The sequence below is a fragment of the Brachyhypopomus gauderio genome, unplaced genomic scaffold (assembly GCF_052324685.1).
Source record: "Brachyhypopomus gauderio isolate BG-103 unplaced genomic scaffold, BGAUD_0.2 sc51, whole genome shotgun sequence".
Classification (NCBI taxonomy): Eukaryota; Metazoa; Chordata; class Actinopteri; order Gymnotiformes; family Hypopomidae; genus Brachyhypopomus; species Brachyhypopomus gauderio.
The window spans coordinates 962,937-983,868 of record NW_027506876.1 but is presented as its reverse complement, the minus strand read 5'-3'; the positions used below and the strand labels follow the sequence as shown (position 1 = coordinate 983,868).

The 20,932-nt window shown below is 46.9% G+C and overlaps 1 protein-coding gene across 1 annotated transcript; it reads left to right on the top strand.

Annotated features, from left to right (window-relative positions):
• Positions 1-7: 7 nt before the first annotated feature.
• On the top strand, positions 8-20,848 carry sart3 (spliceosome associated factor 3, U4/U6 recycling protein). The gene is made up of 20 exons (XM_076987235.1): positions 8-155; positions 673-994; positions 4,997-5,123; positions 6,046-6,153; positions 6,458-6,642; positions 6,845-6,950; positions 8,355-8,479; positions 8,589-8,744; positions 11,278-11,416; positions 11,557-11,664; positions 11,764-11,841; positions 12,124-12,182; positions 12,395-12,504; positions 12,799-12,911; positions 13,145-13,221; positions 13,630-13,798; positions 13,913-14,385; positions 15,803-15,955; positions 18,366-18,553; positions 18,801-20,848. Exons 2-20 carry the CDS (start codon positions 809-811, stop codon positions 18,985-18,987), a joined length of 2,847 nt encoding a protein of 948 aa, XP_076843350.1. The 5' UTR covers positions 8-155; positions 673-808; the 3' UTR covers positions 18,988-20,848.
• Positions 20,849-20,932: the final 84 nt, after the last annotated feature.

The following is a 20,932-nucleotide window of genomic DNA, read 5'->3' as shown; positions in this document are numbered from 1 at the left end:
GCGTGGCTATGACCGCCACAACTCCTCTGACGGACGGCAGGGGGCGCCACGGTGTTTATTGACGTACATTTATGAGTAGTTTATTTTCTTCCAAACGTGAACAGGAGAGCTTCTCGCGCCGTGATAGTTCTCCAGAAGGGACCGGTCTGTGTCTGGTCTGTGTCTGGTCTGTTTCTGGTCTGTGTCTGGTCTGTGTTTGTGTCTGGTCTGTGTTTGTGTCTGGTCTGTGTCTGGTCTGTTTCTGGTCTGTGTCTGGTCTGTTTCTGGTCTGTGTCTGGTCTGTGTCTGGTCTGTGTCTGGTCTGTGTCTGGTCTGTTTCTGGTCTGTGTCTGGTCTGTGTTTGTGTCTGGTCTGTGTCTGGTCTGTGTCTGGTCTGTGTTTGTGTCTGGTCTGTTTCTGGTCTGTGTCTGGTCTGTTTCTGGTCTGTTTCTGGTCTGTGTCTGGTCTGTGTCTGGTCTGTGTCTGGTCTGTTTCTGGTCTGTGTCTGGTCTGTGTTTGTGTCTGGTCTGTGTCTGGTCTGTGTCTGGTCTGTGTTTGTGTCTGGTCTGTTTCTGGTCTGTGTCTGGTCTGTTTCTGGTCTGTTTCTGGTCTGTGTCTGGTCTGTGTCTGGTCTGTTTCTGATCTGTGTCTGGTCTGTTTCTGATCTGTGTCTGGTCTGTTTCTGGTCGTAAGGTCGTCGTTTCGTGACAGGATCTATTTGAAGTCGGAGAGGTGTGATTCGTAAACGTCGTCCTCACGCGCGGCTGTTACCGCGAGCGCGCGCTGTGTTGCCGCGAGCGCGCGCTGTTGCCAGGCAGACCAGACCAAGATGGCGGCGACGGGACACCAAGGGGAGACGTTGGCAGACATTGAAGAGGAGGCTGAGGAAATGGAGAGAGAAATGGAGTCGGAGGAGGAAGAGGGGATGGGTGTGGAGAACTCCGAGGACGAGGACGACGACACGTCGGAGGACGAGCGAGAAAATGAGGCGGAGATCCAGCGTCTGGAGGAGCAGGTGGGGTAGTGGGGAATGAATGGAGACGGCTAGTGCTACACGCGTTAGTGCGCACTTGATAAAAACACCACACACACACACAGAGAGAACACACACACAGAGAACACACACACACACACACAGAGAACACACACACACACACACACACACACACACACACACACACACACACACAGAACACACACACACAGAACACACACACACACACACACACACACACACACACACACACACACACACAGAACACACACACACACACACACAGAACACACACACACACAGAACACACACACACACACACACACACACACACACACACACACACACACACACACACACACACAGAACACACACACACACACACACAGAACACACACACACACAGAACACACACACACACACACACACACACACACACACACACACAGAACACACACACACACAACACCACGTCCTGATGAAGGGTCGTGTTTTTAAAAGTCTCAGTATATTATGTAACTAGCTGCGTCTTCGCTGTGTCTGGGCACTACAGCGAGGTGTGTGTGTGTGTGTGTGTGTGTGTGTGTGTGTGTGTGTGTGTGTGTGTGTGTGTGTGTGTGTGTGTTAGCCAGAGTTAGCCGGTTAGCTGCCGATCCCCAGCGTGTTTGTTCATATTGGGGTGCGAATGTCCTCCTGTAATCCTCCTGTATACGTGCGTGTTTCAAACACACCTTGTCTGTAAAGTTCATAATCAGTCAGAAGTTCGACGAACCCTCACACGAAGTGGCTGCATAGTTTAAGTGGAGATACTGCTGCTGCCTCGGGGACGTTTGGTCAAACTGGGCGCCATTCTGGGGGTACTGGGGTGGTACTGGGGATACAGGGGTGGTACGGGAGAGCACTGGGGGTACTGGGGTGGTACTGGGGGTCCTGGGGTGTTACTGGGGGTACTGGGGGTACTGGGGGAGCACTGGGGCTGCATAAACGTTTCTTGGGTTTACTGTCTTTTACCAAAATGGTCAATGGTTGGCATTAAAGCAGCTACTCATGAAAACTATTACTTATTATTGTTGCTTAACAAGGTGCCTGTTGGAAATGTCAACAGACCTCCAGAAGGGTGAAGCGATCGGGCGAATCTGAATTGCGCAATGTTGTGTATTTAGTCACATTCGTGATCTTCTGTTGGTCGGTTTAGTCGGTGATTCCTGTTTCAGCAGCCCAGTCGACCCAGTTGAAGGAGAGAAACATGTGTCACGACTCCAGGACTGGCGGCTGCACTGGGCTCGCCCAGCCTGTGTACCTACTAAATACCAGAAACGGACTTAATGCACTTGTAACTTTGAAATTACACCTGCTTGTTGAAAACAAGTATTTTCCTGCCCCATTTTACTGTCCACCGAAACCTCTAACAAAGCACATGAAGCTTCAGAATTCACTATATGATGGTTTGCCCAGTGCAGCGTGTGGTAAAAGGGCAGTTACATTAAGGGGTAATAAAATTATTGATTGACTCTGCCTTGAACCGATTTCAGCACAGTTCTCGGTGCACTAAACTCCCTGTTGTTATTGTGAACAGATGCAGTCCTGTAATTTCCATCGAAAGGTGGTGATGGATCACCAGGCGAGATTGTACGGTTGCTGCGTTTGCTCCGGCAGGCTGGCTGGCCCGACCAGCTGCGCTTCTCCGTCAGAGCCGGTCGTGAGGGAACGGGCTCGGAGCCCGTTAGAGCTGCGGAGACTCCCCTAGCCGACAGGAGCAGGGGGAGAACCGCCATCCTGAGAGTTATTTATTCATTCACTCGCCAGCTCGTATTCTTTATTTAAACATGTCAGCCCACAACACGTCTTTAAAACTATGAGATGCGGCCATCCTCTTTGTAGGGTTCAGGTTTCTGACTGGATGAAGCCAGTTTTCCTTGAGCTCTGCAGTAGGGCCTGAATTGTTGTGGTATGGAAAGAAGAAAAGTGATTTGTTGGTGTCAGATGTCCTTTCAGATTAAGTAGAATCCCTGAACTCAAGTCTCTTCTGCGGATATAGCAGAATAAATTCTTGACATTTTAAACGCACTTTTGAATTTGTACCCACTAGATGGCTATGTGATTATAATTTAAAGGTGACCTAGAATGCCTTTATTCTGATGTGTGTGTAGAATGTATGTGATTTTGGTCAGGATGGAAAATACCAGATTGTTTTAGCCTTAGAATGAAAAAATGTGTGTGTGTGTGTGTGTGTGTGTGTGTGTGTGTGTGTGTGTGTGTGTGTGTGTGTGTGTGTGTATACGTGTTTGTCACTAGTTTTGGTGAATAATTTACAATCCTTGCGCTGATTGGTCTACAGTAAGGCATCACAATAGCACACTGAATTTACAGGGCAAAATCATTCACTAGCTAATTGTGAGAGGTGAACCGTGTGTGTAAGCAGCCATTAATGTTTCTGTGTCGGAGGATATTTCAGTGCTCAAACAAAACTGATTTTAACAGGTTGACTACATGCCTTGTCAAATGACATTTGTTCTCCTACAATGGAAAGCAAGCTTACACGTAAAAGAAGTTATGTATGGGATATCAGTAAGAAAATAAACTAGGTAGCTTTTGACTTGTGTCTTGTTTGTACTATAAATTAGAAATTTACTTGACAAAGAGATTGACAGTGATGCATGTTATATTGTAGATTTATATGAACACTGTCTTTGTCTTTCAATGGATGCACATTACCTATACTAGCGACTTGCCTTGATCTCGACAACATCACACAAAGTAAATTAAGCCATTGAGCATTTAGGCGTCTAACTACCGGTATATAATGTTTGAGCCTGCACTGGAGCATATTTCAGTACTAAAAGAAACTTGTTTTTTGTCATCCTGTCAATGACAGGGTTTCTCACTTAACAGCTTATTTATAATTATTGATACAGTTTATTTATACATATTAATAACAATTTAGGCTATTTCTTTTAATTGGATACAGGTAGCAAAATGAAATGAACCAACATGTAATAAAGCTATACTGTTTTATTAGCCAATCCAAGTAAAACGAGATAAATTATCTTTGGAAACAGAAAAATTAAGATTCTGTTCACAATTCAACAATGTTGAAATTGAACGGGTAACTGAAAAGAAATTTCTGGGTATTATAATTGACAATAAATACTATACTGTTTTATTAGCCAATCCAAGTAAAACGAGATAAATTATCTTTGGAAACAGAAAAATTAAGATTCTGTTCACAAAGTCAACAATGTTGAAATTGAACGGGTAACTGAAAAGAAATTTCTGGGTATTATAATTGACAATAAATAGAACTAAAAAGCCCAACCAAAGAACTTGCAAATTAAAATGTCAAAAGTAATTGGTGTAATGTATAAAATAAAAAATAACTTAAGCAAAAATTCACTTCATTTTGTATTGTACCTCCGTACATTCATTATTGTGTGGAAGTATGGGGAAGACATGTAAAGCTGATACAGAAGAAATTGCTTTAAAAAGCAAGATAACTTAAGATAAGAACTAATATAAAATGAGTTAACCTTCCTTCTGGAACAACTTGGGAGGTACACTAAAAATGTACAGCTCAATCAGACAGTAATGGTAATGGATGGATATAAATCATTATTACTGTATTGTGTGGTTATAATTATATAACCACACATTATATCATATATTACAATATAAACAGTATTGTAATTATACTTTACATTTTTTTTCTTACTCTTTAGATTAGAGAAATGACATTTAATTACTTAAATATTTAGCATCATTAACACTGAGGAGTTATCAGAGTGGGACCTAATACCTTTCTCTTTTTCATTCAACTTTGCAGGTGATATATTTTTGATATATGTTGATATATTTTGCTCCAGTCTTTGCGGATGTCAGTGTTTGGTTCTAGTGTTGGTGTTATGTCAGTGTTTGGTTCTAGTGTTGGTGTAATGTGGTGGTTTTGGTTCTGTAGATGTTGTAGATGTTCATCTAACTGAAGGGCTGGTCGTTCTGTGGTGTTGATATCTAATGTCTCCTTTGCAGCTTTCCATCAACGCCTTCGACTATAACTGCCACGTGGACCTGATCAAGCTCCTGAGGCAGGAGGGGAAACTCCACCGCCTGCGCAAGGCCAGGCAGAAGATGAGCGAGCTCTTCCCTCTGACTGAAGGTCAGCGCCTCAGAACACCTACCACTCACGTTATCTCACCTTTAGAAATCATCACATTATCACGCCTGCTGCTGCTGCTGTGGCTTCTGGACAAATTGAAGCTACTCGCAGACGTGGGTAGCCGCTCTTCCGAGTCGGACGTGGGTAGCCCCTCTTCCGAGGCGGACGTGGGTAGCCCCTCTTCCGAGGCGGACGTGGGTAGCCGCTCTTCCGAGTCGAACGCGGGTAGCCGTTCTTCTGAGGCAGTTATTCTCTTTTGTATGCTGTGGAGCCTAAAAGAAGTGTTATGAATTGTAAGTGGACGGAGAAAATGTGTGAGAGAATCTTGAAGGTGTCCTGTACGTTTGGAGTGACCCGGCATGACGAGGGTATTCAAGAGACCAGAACTAAGAGAAAGCCATTACATTTATGACCACCTGTTAGCATAATGTAAATTACATAATGCTAACTGGTGGATGTGCTATAAGGGTATTTATTGTATCTCAACCCATTGCTTTAGTATTTTGGTATTTGGTTATTTTGTTAGCCCCTTATTCTCTGGCTGCTTACACTCATGTAATGTACGTTGCCGTAATCAAATCTGACAGGAATGGGTCTGAAACATCTATGCAAAGCAAAAGTTTATATATAACATTAACTCAAAATTAATCTGGGAGTAGGGATGTGTAATATGGACCCTGTATCACATGTGTTTCCACTAATTCTTATTGCATCTGGGATATGCTTCTCACAGAGCTCATAGTCCACCATAATAATAAATTGTAAGCTTTCAGTTATCTAATTATTGCAAAGGAAAATTTAGCAGCAACAACATATGAACGTCCAGATGCATCTCTTTACCTGCAGCATAACATCGGTATGCGTTTAGTGTTATTAGCATAAGGGTTCCGTTCCTCATGCTGTGTTTTGATTGGCTACACAGAGATCTGGCTGGACTGGCTTAAGGATGAGATTGGTCTGACGGAGGGTGAGGAGGTGGAGCGTGAGAAGATCTACGAGCTCTTTGAGAAGGCCGTGAAGGACTACATCTGTAAGGACCCCCCCACTAGCCTTTTGGACACCACTCTTACGTTTTTCTGAATATGGCTTTTCTCCTTTGGTCGCATATATCATAACTGACGCTGAATTCATTGTCTTCAAATTGTCAACATATTACATTTGAATGAATGAGTGCTCTCTGAAAACCCCCGGCAGAGGAAGTCTCTGATTTCTCCCTCAGCAGATTAGTGCAGGATGTATTTCCTTCAGCAACAGTGTTAAGACCCTTGCAGAGTAGCCCTCAGGAAGTGTTTTGGGGGCAGGATTATTAAAGTACCCCTCCCCCCCCCCCCCAGGCCCTGATATCTGGTTAGAATATGCCCAGTACTCCATCGGCGGGATGGGCACAGCGGGGGGCATCGATCGGGCACGCTCCATCTTCGAGAGGGCGCTGACCGCCGTGGGGCTGCACATGACCAAGGGGGCAGCCCTGTGGGAGGCCTACCGGGAGTTTGAGATCGCCATCCTCTCCACTCTGCAGGTACTGAAGCCCACACTCATCACACCTGTAGGCCCGTTAAAGATCACACGTACTTTCACAGTGGTTTTATGTGCTTGCTGAGTAACACAAAGAAAGTGTAACTTTGTCTAAGTGCGTTGGTGATAAGTCGCGTGGTGGTAGGATTGCTACCTGGGCAGGTGGGCGGAGTTATGTTAACCTTGCTCTGTTGTCGCCATGGCAGCCCCCTCCCGGCAGCGTTCCGAGCCCAGAACAAGAGGAGCAGCTGAACGCACAGCTGGACCGGATCCACACGCTGTTCCGACGCCAGCTGGCCGTCCCTCTGATGGGTGAGGAAGCCGTTATCCCCCTACCCAGAATGCAGTTCTATTCCAGTGGCACTGACTGGTCCACATCCAGTCATGTACTGGTTTGGCCTGCTGCTGCAGCGTTGTTATAGTATTAGTGTGAAAGCTTGCTTGGTAAGTGCAACGTCACAGTGGTTCTCAGTTCCTCCAGGCTGGTAGTGTGTGTGGTACACGCACCAGCTGCCTGCAGCCATCACCAGGCTGCCTTTTGGAGTCTCCATAGCGCTGTCGCCATAGTGCCGTCTCTGGTGTCCTGGTCCTGGTCCAGAGCATGGTGGTCCAAGCCAAGAGCAGTCCAATCCACCTGCACAAAGCCAGATGGTCTGCTTCTCTATTCCTCCCTCTCTCTCTCTCTCTCTCTCTGTATGTGAGAGATGCAGTGAGCATCCCTCTCTTCTTCTTTCCCTCCTCTCTCCCTCCCTCTCCTCCCTTGGGGTCAGAGCGGATTTTGTTCCGACGCTTTTGTGCCGTTTTGCAGTGGCTACAGCCGCCGCCACCTTGGGTTTAATCTCCATGGTTTAATCTCTAAGGTTTAATCTTTGAGATTTAACATCCAAGGTTTAATCTCTAAGGTTTAATCTCTAAGGTTTAATCTCCAAGGTTTAATCTCCAAGGTTTAATCTCCAAGGTTTAATCTCTGAGATTTAACATCCAAGGTTTAATCCATGTCCACATGAGGCCAAACAAACGCAGAAATGACCTTGAAGTGAAAAATAATTCATCAGTAATGTTTGCTTTCGATCCCAGACCCTCATGCGTGGTCCTGGTTCTGGGCGTCCCCGGTTGATGTGGGAGGGTTCTGTGCGGGAGCGTTGGAGTGGTCCTGGTTGTGTGCGGGAGCGTTGGAGTGGTCCTGGTTGTGGGCGGGAGCGTTTGCGTGGTCCTGGTTGGGGGCGGGAGCGTTTGCGTGGTCCTGGTTGTGGGCAGGAGCGTTTGCGTGGTCCTGGTTGTGTGCGGGAGCGTTTGCGTGGTCCTGGTTGTGGGCGGGAGCGTTTGCGTGGTCCTTTGCGTGGTCCTGGTTGTGGGTGGGAGCGTTTGCGTGGTCCTGGTTGTGGGCGGGAGCGTTTGCGTGGTCCTGGTTGTGTGCGGGAGCGTTTGCGTGGTCCTGGTTGTGGGCGGGAGCGTTTGCGTGGTCCTGGTTGTGTGCGGGAGCGTTTGCGTGGTCCTGGTTGTGGGCGGGAGCGTTTGCGTGGTCCTGGTTGTGGGTGGGAGCGTTTGCGTGGTCCTGGTTGTGGGCGGGAGCGTTTGCGTGGTCCTGGTTGTGGGCGGGAGCGTTTGCGTGGTCCTGGTTGTGGGTGGGAGCGTTTGCGTGGTCCTGGTTGTGGGCGGGAGCGTTTGCGTGGTCCTGGTGGGTAAGTTTGGTGGTGATGGTGTGTTATTGTGCAGATATGGAGGGCACCTACACCGAGTACTCGGACTGGGCGGACGCGGGCGTCCCGGAGACGGTGACGCACCACTACAAGCGTGCCCTGCAGCAGCTGGAGAAGAGGCGTCCTCACGAGGAGGCCCTAGTGAGACCTGCACACACACACACACACACACACACACACACACACACACACTTTGCTGCTCCGCGCCCGCGCCTGACGTCTCTCCGTGTGGTGCGTCTCTCTGCTGTAGCTGGTGTCCGAGCCCCCCAAGCTGGCGGAGTATCAGAGCTACATCGACTCTGAGATGAAGGAGGGAGACCCAGCCCGCGTGCAGATGGTGTTCGAGAGGGCGCTGACGGAGAACTGCCTGGTGCCAGACCTCTGGGCCAAATACACCACCTACCTGGTGAGCTGCCCAGTGTACACTACAGTCAAACCCTCACACACCCACACAAGCTGCTCCTGGTCTGCAGTGATGCAAGTGTGTGAAATCACTCATACACTTCCACACAGCTCCTCTCCCTCACACTCTCCCCACCCCAACACACACACACACACACTAGTTTTGATATCCCGTTTATTTGCTGCCTTCTGTACCTTCCTCAATTTATGCATAAGCATTTTAATGACATGGTAATGAGATGGTAAAGAGCTGCACAAGCGACAGATGGATCGCAGCTTTCATGCGAGATGGTGAGCAGGTAGAAGGAAGAAGAGACTGCTAGATGCAGTGGGGGGTGGAGCTTAAACGGAGAGAGAGAGAGAGCAAACACCTCAACACAAATGGAGAGGACATGCTTTGCCACAGAAGCAGCCCCATGTCTAATTCACTGGGTTTGTTGTGCACAGCCTGGCATAACCTCCCCTGATGTGTGAGATCCAGATGTCAGCTGCACCGTGGCCCTCAGGCTCTTGATTCCAGGCTCGACACGATGGCTGCCTGGCGCTAAGATCAAATGCGATTAATTAAATCCAGCAGATACCTGCTCGATCCCAGACTAACAGAGCATTGTCTGTTTTATGAATGTATGAACGTGGAAAAGATCTGTGAGGGTGAGATGTAATTCGCATCAGAGAGCAGCTCTGGGAGGATATTCTCATGTTAACATGTGAATTGGCCAGTTAAGATGTTTTTGATTGTGAAATAGCTTTTGATTTTAGTAAATGTGACCACTTAATACTGCAAATCCTGAAGATGACCATTAGCAGTTCTTTACAACCTATAAAATGTTTTAAAACTCTGTTGTGCGTAATAATTTGGAACAGTGCATTTTGAGTTTTAATTAAATTAAATAAATCATTAGGAGGTAGGTAAAAAAATTTTTTATTAACGGTTCATGACTTAAAAATTATACTGAGCATCATTTGCTCAGTAAAATCTGAGAGAAACCTCAGGTAATAATTTGGAGCAGGGTGTACAGTCTTACAGGCAGGTCCTCACACACCCACGCCAGGTGCTGGTGTGTCTGCTGGTGTGTCTGTCTGCTGGTGTGTCTGTCTGCTGGTGTGTCTGTCTGCTGGTGTGTCTGCTGGTGTGTCTGTCTGCTGGTGTGTCTGTGGTTCAGATGAGTGCAGTCACACATTTCCAACACACACTCACATCCTGCTCTTGTATTCTACACTCTGGCTCTGATCACTGCACATGATGAAATGTTGGATGTTGGGACTAGGGTTGCAACGGTATGAGATTTTCACGGTATGATAACCGTCTCAGAAAATACCGCGGTATCACGGTTATCACGGTATCACAGTTAGTTTGTATATTATTAAAAGATACACTGACCCTTAAAGAAATTACAAGTTTTTTTTGTTCAATTAACTATTTATTGTAGAAACCTGCAACTATTGTATACAAAATGTCTCATTTAAAAAAAAAAGCTGTAAACATGTTTATATAAATACTGCAAAATTAGAGAAACCTAAATCATGTATTTCAGTACAATTATTTAAGTTTAAATTATTTAATATCTGATAAACTGAGCCTGGGTCAGTGTCTGATCAACAACTGTTGTAAACGTCCGTTGTACTGCCAAGTTGGAATATAACCAGATACTGCAGAAAGAGAGGATTTATTTCTGACATCATTACAATAGAGATTTCTATTTTAAGGCTTTCACTCCGAGTCTGGTTTTAACATGTGAAAAACAGGCACGTTAGAAGTTGAAAATGAACGCATGTAAATTAATGGCGTCTTTCACATCCAGTGAAAGCAAGGACCATAAAAAGCTAGGTTTATACTTTTCACTAGTGACCGTAGCGCGCGACTCCGCACAGTTCTCTTGTATCACGTTAACAAATACGAGGCTCTTGTAATTCCAGGACGAAACATGAGAGAACGTGAAGACGTTAAGATTGGGCGTTTTGAAAATAAACAACCATTAAATAATGTGATGAAAAAGCGAATTATTTCGAGTATATGTATAAATATTTAACTTTATTAAGTTTAAGGTGCTGGGAAATATTAAAACGGACCTTTAAAGTGAAGTACAAGTGATTTAATTCCACCTTATTATCTGCCATTCTCACCGCTGTGTGCTGAGTAGCTGAACCGGAGCGGAGTTGCGCATGCACGGGTCAGTTTCTCCGCTGGCTTGCTTTTTACCGGTAATAAGCAAATGCACGCGGTATGATAACCGTGCATTTTAATACCGTGGTATACCGTGAAACCGGTTACCGCTGCAACCCTAGTTGGGACTGATGAAGGACTCCAAACTTATTTGGTGCCGTCTGTTAAGGTTGTAAATAAATAAAATACATGTCTGAAACTTTCTCCACCGACTGAGGCTCTCTGCAAACGAATCACTTGTGCAGTGTGTGTGACCTCCGAGCACTACCTGTAGAACAGAGTGTGTCCTGCCTGGAGCCATCCAGCTCTCGCTCCAGAATGTTCTAATGCCCCTTGACGATAAGTAACCCAACACCTAAATGCCCTTATGCAGGACCGACAGCTGAAGATCAAAGAGCTGGTGTTGTCTTGTCACGAGCGCGCGGTGCGGAACTGCCCCTGGACCATGGGCTTGTGGAAGAGCTACCTGCTGGCTTTGGAGAGGCACGGCGAGGAACATCACCTGGTGTCAGGTATTCACCGCACAGATAAAAGAACGCACTGATGATTGCTCATTGAATTAGCCCCTCCCCCCAATTCTGTGAGGTTCTATCAGTTGATTGGTTATCACACTTCAGTGTTCCGTGTCTTGTCTGGTCTGCTTTCTTTCCAGATGTGTTTGAGAAAGCCCTCAGTGCTGGTTTCATCCAAGCCACCGACTACGTGGAGATCTGGCAGTCGTACCTGGACTACCTGCGAAGACGCGTTGACTTCAGCAAAGGTGAAAGCGCCACGTCGCCGTTCGCACGGGCTGTGCTGGTTGTGGTGTTTCCGGGGGGGGCGTGTCCTCATTATCTGTCCGCTCTCTGATTGGTTGCAGAGGGGAGCCGGGAGCTGGAGGAGCTGCGTGCGGCGTTCACTCGCTCCCTCGACTACCTGAAACAGGACGTGGAGGAACGTGAGTGCCGTCTTGGGCCCGGTGTGCAGGTTCACTAGGAGTCCGCGCTGTTAACTGTTCACAGATCAGTCGGCCCTAAGCAATTATTCTGTGACAGAAGGCTACAATTAGTGGAGTGCGTTCCCCCCTCACATGTCATGTTTTGGTATTTGGGCTGTTGTTGTTAATCGTAATAAACCAGTCATCCGTCAGTCCTGTAGAAAACAGCTTGACTGTGTTTATTCTTCTGTTGTAATTATGTCATCACTGTGGTCATTGTGTAACTGGACTGTGTTGCTGCAGGATTCAGTGAAAGTGGAGATTTGTCCTGCACAATAATGCAGATCTGGGCCAGGATAGAGGTGAGCAGGTTCCCCAGTCCAGAGAGGACGGGGAGTGTGTGCTGAATCCCTCAGACGCTCTGAGGCACAAGTCCTAGACTACTTAGTCCTAGATAAAAAAAAAATTTAACCCTGCAGTTTGTTCATTTGTGTTGAGCGTGTTTCTTAGAGCCCAGCTCCTAGTATACTGTGTTTTGTCTCTGGGGTTGTGCATATACGTTTTCTCTTAACAGGCATTGCACTGTAAGAATATGCAAAAAGCGAGGGAATTGTGGGATAGCATCATGACGAAAGGGAATGCTAAATACGCCAACATGTGGCTGGAGTACTACAACCTGGAGAGGTTAGTGTCACTCCCATTAAACAGCAGGAGCAAAATGAGCAAACTGGGCCTGTAAAATCATAAAGCGCATCATAAAATCATAAATGATGGCAAATCGCACAATGGCTTCACCAGGAAAGCAGCGTTGCCCTTCTCTGAAAGCAGGCAGCCGTTTGGGTCCTGCTGTTTCTCATCAGTGGCAGACAGTTAAATGGGCTGTCTTCCTCTAATGCTGGTCATTCATGTAATGTTTTATATGTATGCAGCGCTAGGATGTTAGGATGTGTACAAAGTCTGTGTGTGTGTGTGTTTTAGGTCATATGGAGATGCTGCACACTGTAGGAAAGCTCTCCACAGGGCGGTGCAGTGTACGTCAGACTACCCGGAGCACGTGTGCGAAGTCCTCCTCACGTTTGAGAGGGTGGAGGGTGAGTGCTGCTTATGTGCACATGGATTAAACCCTGGATGTTAAATCTCGCAGATTAAACCTTAGAGATTAAACCCGAGATTATATTACCCCTAAAATATTATATGCTGAAAATAGTTGCTTCTTTACCCAGCAAGGTAAATGTAGAAGTTTCCTTCTTTCTTTTTTTTTGATTGTTTGTGTTCTTCTGTGTCTTCGTCTTTCCGTCTCTGCCCGCCTGCCCGTGTCCTGCAGGGTCTTTGGGGGACTGGGACGCAGCCGTACAGAAGACGGAGTCCAGGCTGAATAGAGTCAACGAGCAGAGAGCAAAGGCAAGACCCCCCCCCACAGTCCTTTTATACCAGCACTCCCTTTGGCTTGTCCATTAGATACGAAATGCCCTCATGCATGTTACTGATTTTGGTTCCCCTGAGGCATTGCAACACAAAGGTGTTAAACAGTAGTGCGTATCGCATTGAACACTCTGAAGATCTTTTCAGAATGTGTCCATGTGGTGTTCAGAGAAGGAGAGAGAGCTTATCTTTCAGTGACAGAGAGGTTCTTTCAGGCATGGGTGATTGTTCTGTCTGAGGAAGATGAAATGTGCTGTCTTCCTCAGCCTTCGGTTCCTAGCCCCATCTTGTTTCCGCCTGCGTGGTCTGCTCTGTTGCTCTCTGTGCTATGGGGTGGTCTGCCTGGGCGCGTGTGATCTGAGGCTGAGCGTCTGCGCGTCTGCGCAGGTGGCAGAGAAGGAGGCCCAGCAGGCCCAGCAGGAGGAGGTGCGAGTGGAGCAGAGGCGGAAGGTCAGGGCGGAGAAGAAGGTCCAGAAGAAGGTCCAGAAGACCAGCAGGACCGGAGACAAGCGCAAGGCAGAGGACCAGTGCGAAGAGGAGTGGGGAGAGGAAACGGGTAAGGGGCGGGGAATCGGGCGTGGCGCTTCGGGAAACTCTGTCAAGTTGGTGTAAGAGAATCGATCAGTATAGCTGCTTGGTGTAAATGTAGTTTCACCGACTGTTTTCTCAGAGCTGGCTTGTAAGAGACCTCGAGGCGATGGCGATTCTGACTCCGTGACCCTGGAGGAGCAGATGGAGACGGAGAGCGCTCTGTTCGGCCGGCGCGTCCCTCCGCCCTCCAAGGCGGAGCCTCCCAGCGCCCGGAGGAACCAGCAGGCCGTGGTGGAGAGCTCCGCCCACAGGGCCCAAGACGGCACCCCCGCCGAGCAGCGCAAAGACTCCAACAGCGTGTTCGTGAGCAATTTATCCTTCAACATGGAGGACCCCGAGGGCAAGTTGAGGGCCGCCTTCCAGAGCTGCGGGACTGTCCTGCAGGTGCGGCCCGTGTTCACGGCCAAAGGCGCGTTCAGAGGCTACTGCTATGTGCAGTTCGAGGACGAGTTGGCTGTCCAAGAGGCGCTGAAGCTGGACAGACAGGAAGTGGGTGGAAGACCGATGTTCGTGTCCCCCTGCGTGGATAAGAACAAGAACCCTGATTTTAAGGTACCTGCTCCCCAGTGCACATGTCACGGATGTGCTTTAGGGTTTAGGATTTGAAGGATTTCTCTGTCACAACCCACTTTAGTAGAAACAATGGAGGGGGGCTGCACCTTCCATTGTAATCCTTATGGAGTTCGATATAAAAGCAATATTTTATGGATGTGGACATTTTTTCAGCCACCAGCCGTGGTGTGAAGGGTTCGCTACTTTCCTGCCTCCTTCTTCAGCATCCACTGCTTTTCCGTCTGCTGAAACTGTGTCCTCCAGGGGGCCGCTCCAAGCCTGTCCACACCGAGTCCACATGTCCGATTAGGTGTCCATCGCTTAGAAAGTGCTCATGTGAGATGGTCATCTAGAGATGCAGGTCAGGGTTCTCCTGGAGTTGAACCTTCTCCACATCTAGGCATGAGACACGGCTGATGTTGCTGAGGGCCCCAGCGGTGCAGTGTGGGTTTGGCGGCAGGCTGCGGTTATTGGCCTGTGTCATTTCATCCTTGGTGCAGGTTCCTTCAGCGTTTTGCTCAGGCTGGGGCATTGGACCTTGTCCTACCATGTTGGGTTGAACTTCCAGTCAGCGCTGACGTGCGATGACCAGATACTCCTTCTCGCCACCCATTGGTGGCCTTGTTGCCAACAGCAGGTGTTGATGGGATTCGCGGACCAGAAGATGTTTAAATAGGCTACTTACGATCCATTATTTTGGGAACATTTCAAGTCGTTAAATGTATCCTCAATTGACAGGCTTATCCCATCACTCGGTGCTATGAGCTTCGTTCCATGTGACAGATCAGATGGGACTGTTTTAGTTCAGCGTATCCTACACTTCCCTCCTGAGGCGTTAGGGTTAGTTCTATGCTTTAGGTTTTGGGTTAGTTCTAAGCTTTAGGGTTTATCATTCATGCTCAGAAAACCATACTGAGCAAAGTTTGTAAGCATTCGGTGTCTTTGTTTATGTGGAATTGTCGTGTCCATTCTCTGAACCATTTGGCTCTACAGTAGAAACGAGGCAGAAGTCATCTATAGTACTAAAGTTTTATTAGTGTTTAGCTAGCTAACTTTTTAGCTCGCAGTCTTGAAACATATGGGTTACTTCCACTCTTTCCAGGACCAAATTTGCAGTGGAAGTCTTAATAAAAGGTAAAAGTCTAATGTGTCTAAAACCTGACCTAACCGGACTAAAATTATCGAAGTAGAAAGTCTTAATAAGATGGTCTATAAGTTTCCATTTTGGTTCAAATGCTGCCTGTCTACAGTTGAAGACCAGCAGTCTGTGGGCAATACACAGTAGGTTTTTCAAATAAAGGTGGTAGTGCATGATCTTCGTGGTGCAGTTCCCAAGGCTCACGATGGAGAATGGAGCTCTAGAAACCCAAGAGTGGACAGCAGACTTGACTTGTTTTCTTCTCGCGTCTTGTTACAGGTCTTCAAGTACAACACGTCGATGGAGAAGCACAAGATCTTCATCTCGGGTCTGCCTTTCTCCTGCACCTCCGAGAAGCTGCAGGAGCTGTGTAGAGATCACGGCACCGTCAGAGCAGTGCGCCTCGTCACTAACCGCTCTGGCAAACCCAAGGTACACGCACGCACATGCACGCACACACATGCACGCACACACATGCACGCACACACATACACATACACACATACATACACACACACACACACCTCTACTTCAGCTTCCATTACACACTACAAAATGCAGCAGTGGAGGTCATGACCAGTGGCGGACTTAGCAATTTGGGGGCTCAAGGCGAATTTAGCTAGGGGGCCCATTAACATTAATATGCGAGCCTGGTTTATACTTTCGCGAGTGACCGTAGCGCGTGACTCCGCCCACCTCGGGTGACCCTGCGCGAACGGTGGAAGCGTTTATACTTTCGGCGTGCAGTGTTGTCCGAAACGATATGTGGTAGTATAAAGAAACACCCCTCAAAAACAGGGGAAGGAACATTTACCTGACCAATTTTAATGTTGCTTTGTGTTTCACGTTTGAACGTGCTGGAATTTAGGCTAAAATAATTGAAAATGCTTGAAATTGTAACTACTGTTACAAAATTCGAGAGGTGCACGACCTCGCGAATCGACAGTGTGCGAGGCCCTCGCGCACAGGCAGAGCCACTGCGATTACATCATTTTCGCGCGAACCCTCGCGCCGCGTCAAGTATAAACCAGGCTTAAAGCTTAAAGTTAAGTTAGCTAGTCAGGGGGCCCCTTCAGTGGGCTGCAGTGGGAGGGGCCCAAGCCAATTGCCTAGGAACGCCTCTATGCAAAGACCGCCTCTGGTCATGACCGTCGAGTAATCTTCTCGTGTAGACCCCACAGCACCTAACTCCAGTTATGAATTTTAACATGTACACTTTGGTCTAATTAATGTGGTGCCTGTGATGCCTAATAGTTGATGAAGGCTTATCTCAGCAGGTTCGGGTTGTTAATGGTAAATTTTCGACCATTAACTGAGACGTTTGTGTCTATTTGTTGTTTGTATTCCATTTCCATCAGTACTGGGCACGACGCTGGGTTAATAGGTTAATACATGTATGTAGTACATGATACTGATCCTCTCTGATTTATACTCCATTGTGCTTGAGTGGTGATGGTGGACTGTCAGTCAAGTGTGTCCACTGAAATATTAGGATGAATGAATCTTCAACTTATATAGCGCCTTTCTAGATACCCAAGGTCACTTTTACAATTTTAACACAGGTACAACTCTTACACGACCAATCGCACACTGGCGAGAAGTGGCAGCCAATTGCGCACAGCGTACTCTCTACCGGGATCCACAGCCCCCTGGGGGACTGAATGGGGTGCAGGAAGGGGAGAGAGGACAGACCCTAGTGGCAGAGCACCATCCACCACTGGGCATACAAGCACACACACTCGGACAACTGCTTTTTTTATTGGACATGAAGGGACAAAGACACACACTCAGGGAGAATTTGTCAGGGACTGCCAGTTTACCTAACCTCCATGTTTTTGGACTGTGGGAGGAAACCGGAGATCCCGGAGGAAACCCACGCAGACACAGGGAGAACATGGAAACTCCACTCAGATAGGGACCTGAACCCAAGACCCCAGTGCTGAGAGGCAAACGTGCTAACCACCAAGACACGGTGTTGAAATATTAGGAGCCAGACACACAGATACACACAGTGTGATGCACTGGTTTAATGATTGGACTCAGCATGGCATTTCAGCTAAAAATAATCTAAAATCAAGCTGTCATATCAGTTTATGGAGGAATAATAATGAGATATTGAATAATGAAGATAAAGGAAAGAAATCAAAGAATGAACTAATCAAGAACTCTTTCCATCCTTTTATTTAGTTCTATTCACAGGATTAATAAGGGATTTGATTAATTGAACTGCTGATATAAGTACTGTGTGAGACAGCAGGTAGCCCTGCCTGTAGAGTGATGGCACACGCACGTGTTCACGTGTTCTGCAGAGTCTGTAGACTGATGGTGCATGTGTTCACGTGTTCTGCAGGGTCTGTAGACTGATGGTGCATGTGTTCACGTGTTCTGCAGGGTCTGTAGACTGATGGTGCGTGTGCTCATGTGTTCTGCAGGGTCTGTAGACTGATGGTGCGTGTGTTCACGTGTTCTGCAGGGTCTGTAGACTGATGGTGCGTGTGCTCATGTGTTCTGCAGGGTCTGTAGACTGATGGTGCGTGTGTTCACGTGTTCTGCAGGGTCTGTAGACTGATGGTGCGTGTGCTCATGTGTTCTGCAGGGTCTGTAGACTGATGGTGCATGTGTTCACGTGTTCTGCAGGGTCTGTAGACTGATGGTGCGTGTGCTCATGTGTTCTGCAGGGTCTGTAGACTGATGGTGCATGTGTTCACGTGTTCTGCAGGGTCTGTAGACTGATGGTGCGTGTGCTCATGTGTTCTGCAGGGTCTGTAGACTGATGGTGCATGTGTTCACGTGTTCTGCAGGGTCTGTAGACTGATGGTGCATGTGTTCACGTGTTCTGCAGGGTCTGGCCTACGTGGAGTTTGAGGACGAGGCTCAGGCGTCACAGGCCGTGCTGAAAATGGACAGGACCAAACTGGAGGGACACACCCTGTCGGTCGCCATTAGCAACCCCCCGGCCCGGAAGGCAGACACCAAGATGGCACCGGGGCGAGTGCTGGGAGCCATGATGCCACGGCAACTGCAGGGAGCGTGAGTATGGAGCCCGAGACTGAATCACACTTTAACAGTGCTGGCTATTTCTGTGTCACAGTCAGAACCTGGCAGCAGGGGGCGCAAGAGAGCACGTGATTGGTTACAGCAGTTTCGGGGTGCCAAGCCAGCCTTTAGTACTTAAATAACAAAGACCAGTCATCAAAGTGCAGCACCACTAAATGCAGCACCAGTCCTAAATATGTACGTATGTTGTCTTTCCCCTCCCTCTGCGGTGTGGCGTCAGCCGCGGGAAAGGACGCACGCAGGTCTCGCTGCTCCCGCGTTCTCTTCACCGGCAGAACGCCCCGCAGGCAAACACGGAGAACGGCACCGCCCCCAAGGAGCAGGACGGCGTGAGCGATGGGGTCCTCGCCGCTCCGGCCAAGGCCATGTCCAACGAGGACTTCGCCAGGATGCTCCTGAAAAAATGAACCTGTCCACGGCAGTCTGGTACGACAGACGCACCTGCCTTGTGTCGCAAGCCATTCTGTGTCTTTATACAGCCAGGAGGAGGAAGCGGCGACGTTTTGCGTTTTTCCTGTATATGTGAAACACTTCTGATTCTACAAAAACAAATGTAACCGTGTCGATAGAGATGAATGCGTCATTCGTTTTTCTTTCTTTGATGGGAAAGTGACGTTGGAGAGACTGAAGACTTCAAAGTGAGTATTTTTTTAACGAGATGTCAAAACAAACATGTGAACCATGTTGTTTTAAATAAGGTATATGCAAAACTTATTTGCTACGAAAGATATTAGAAATTTATTATAAAGATATTAGAAATGTATTATAAATGAGAAACTAGTGTTTTTTTTTCCCCCATATGTATTTGCCATCAATACATTGGTTATTTTCTCTATAGACTGCTTTGGTCAGCCAGTGAACACAGTTTGCCTTTTGTTCAAGGAAAGAATAAAAATCTTTGCTTTACATAACATCAGAACTGCATTTGTAAAAACAAACAAAAAAACCCCCAAACAACAAAAAATCTATTTATTTGCAGTACTAAGACCCTGGTATGCTCACTCTGTGCGTGTTCTAGATTTCAAGGTAACCAGTAATTAATGTTTTCACATAACATGGTAAAAAATAGAAGGGTCTCATCAGCTGTTCAAATCCCGTATGTAACCACCCCACGTTGCTATGGTAATTCTTTCTAAGTAGACTTGCATTTTATTAAGATCGTAGTGCTTTCATCCAGAACTTCATTGAGATGACAAACATCGAACTCCTGCATCGTCATGTACTTCATATGGCTTGAGCCCTAGTCCTGTATTAAGGGCATATCCCCTAATGGCTAATACATCGTTGCTAACCTGCCTTATCTCGTTGGCTCAGCGTTGGCCATGGAATGGTTGGAGAATGATGGCCTCTATTTACACGCGCCCAAACGTTCTAGACGTCGCCAGGCTGCAGACGTCTAGAACTCTGGTGCAGCTCTAGAACTCTTCTTGAAGTTCTACACGTTCTTTTGTTTTTCTTTTTCAAAGATTCTGCAACTCCTCGAGCTCGGGGTGGGTCTGGATGTCCTCTGTGTGGCTGTTAAATGGCCTTGTCCCATTCCCTTTGTCCATGGAACTGACCATCACGTAAAAGAATCTATGCAGCTGTTTATTGCTAGAACCTTCTGCGTTAAGTTTGCCTGAACGGAACCCATTCCCTACACTGTACTGTATATACACGTTGGCATCTACCGAGTCAGAGAGTATTTTTGTTTGGCTTTTTTGATGAAAATGGAAGGATCAGCCAGTGATTTGTCAGAAGCGTATTAGTTCTAGAATCCCTTGTTCACTCCCCTAATCCCTTATTAAGAAATTTCCTCACCAGTCAGTTCCTTTAATGGAGTATTTGTTGACTATTCACCTCCCTTGGTGGTTGGCCATAGTTTTGTAAAATGTTTGTATATTTTGACCTGAACAAATAGTAGCTCTATGTATTTGCTTATGATCACCACAGTGGCCTAAACTAGTATTGAGAAATGTGCTGTTTGCGTTGTCTTGTTCAATATGTTCAAAAGAGGAAAAACACAGTGGTATTTGGTATTGACATTCGAGATTTATTTCTTGATCCTCCTTATTGTTTTAATTTGCAACAGGTTAGTGTGTGCTTCAGATTTTATTTACCAAATGTGTGTCAATGTCTTTGAAAGAATTTTGTTTTTTTTTTTAAAGAATTTCCTTTGAAGAATTACTGAAGTTTTCTGCCATTCATCTTGTATTTTTCCTATTCTTTTATCCAGTGTCTGGCCTAAATTGTTTATTACAGAAATTAAAATGTGGTTGTTCAACACTGCACGATTGTCCATATTGTATCCAATTTATACACTGAACAGATGTCAGCATCCTTTACAGTCTCTTTACTGCTAAATCACATTAA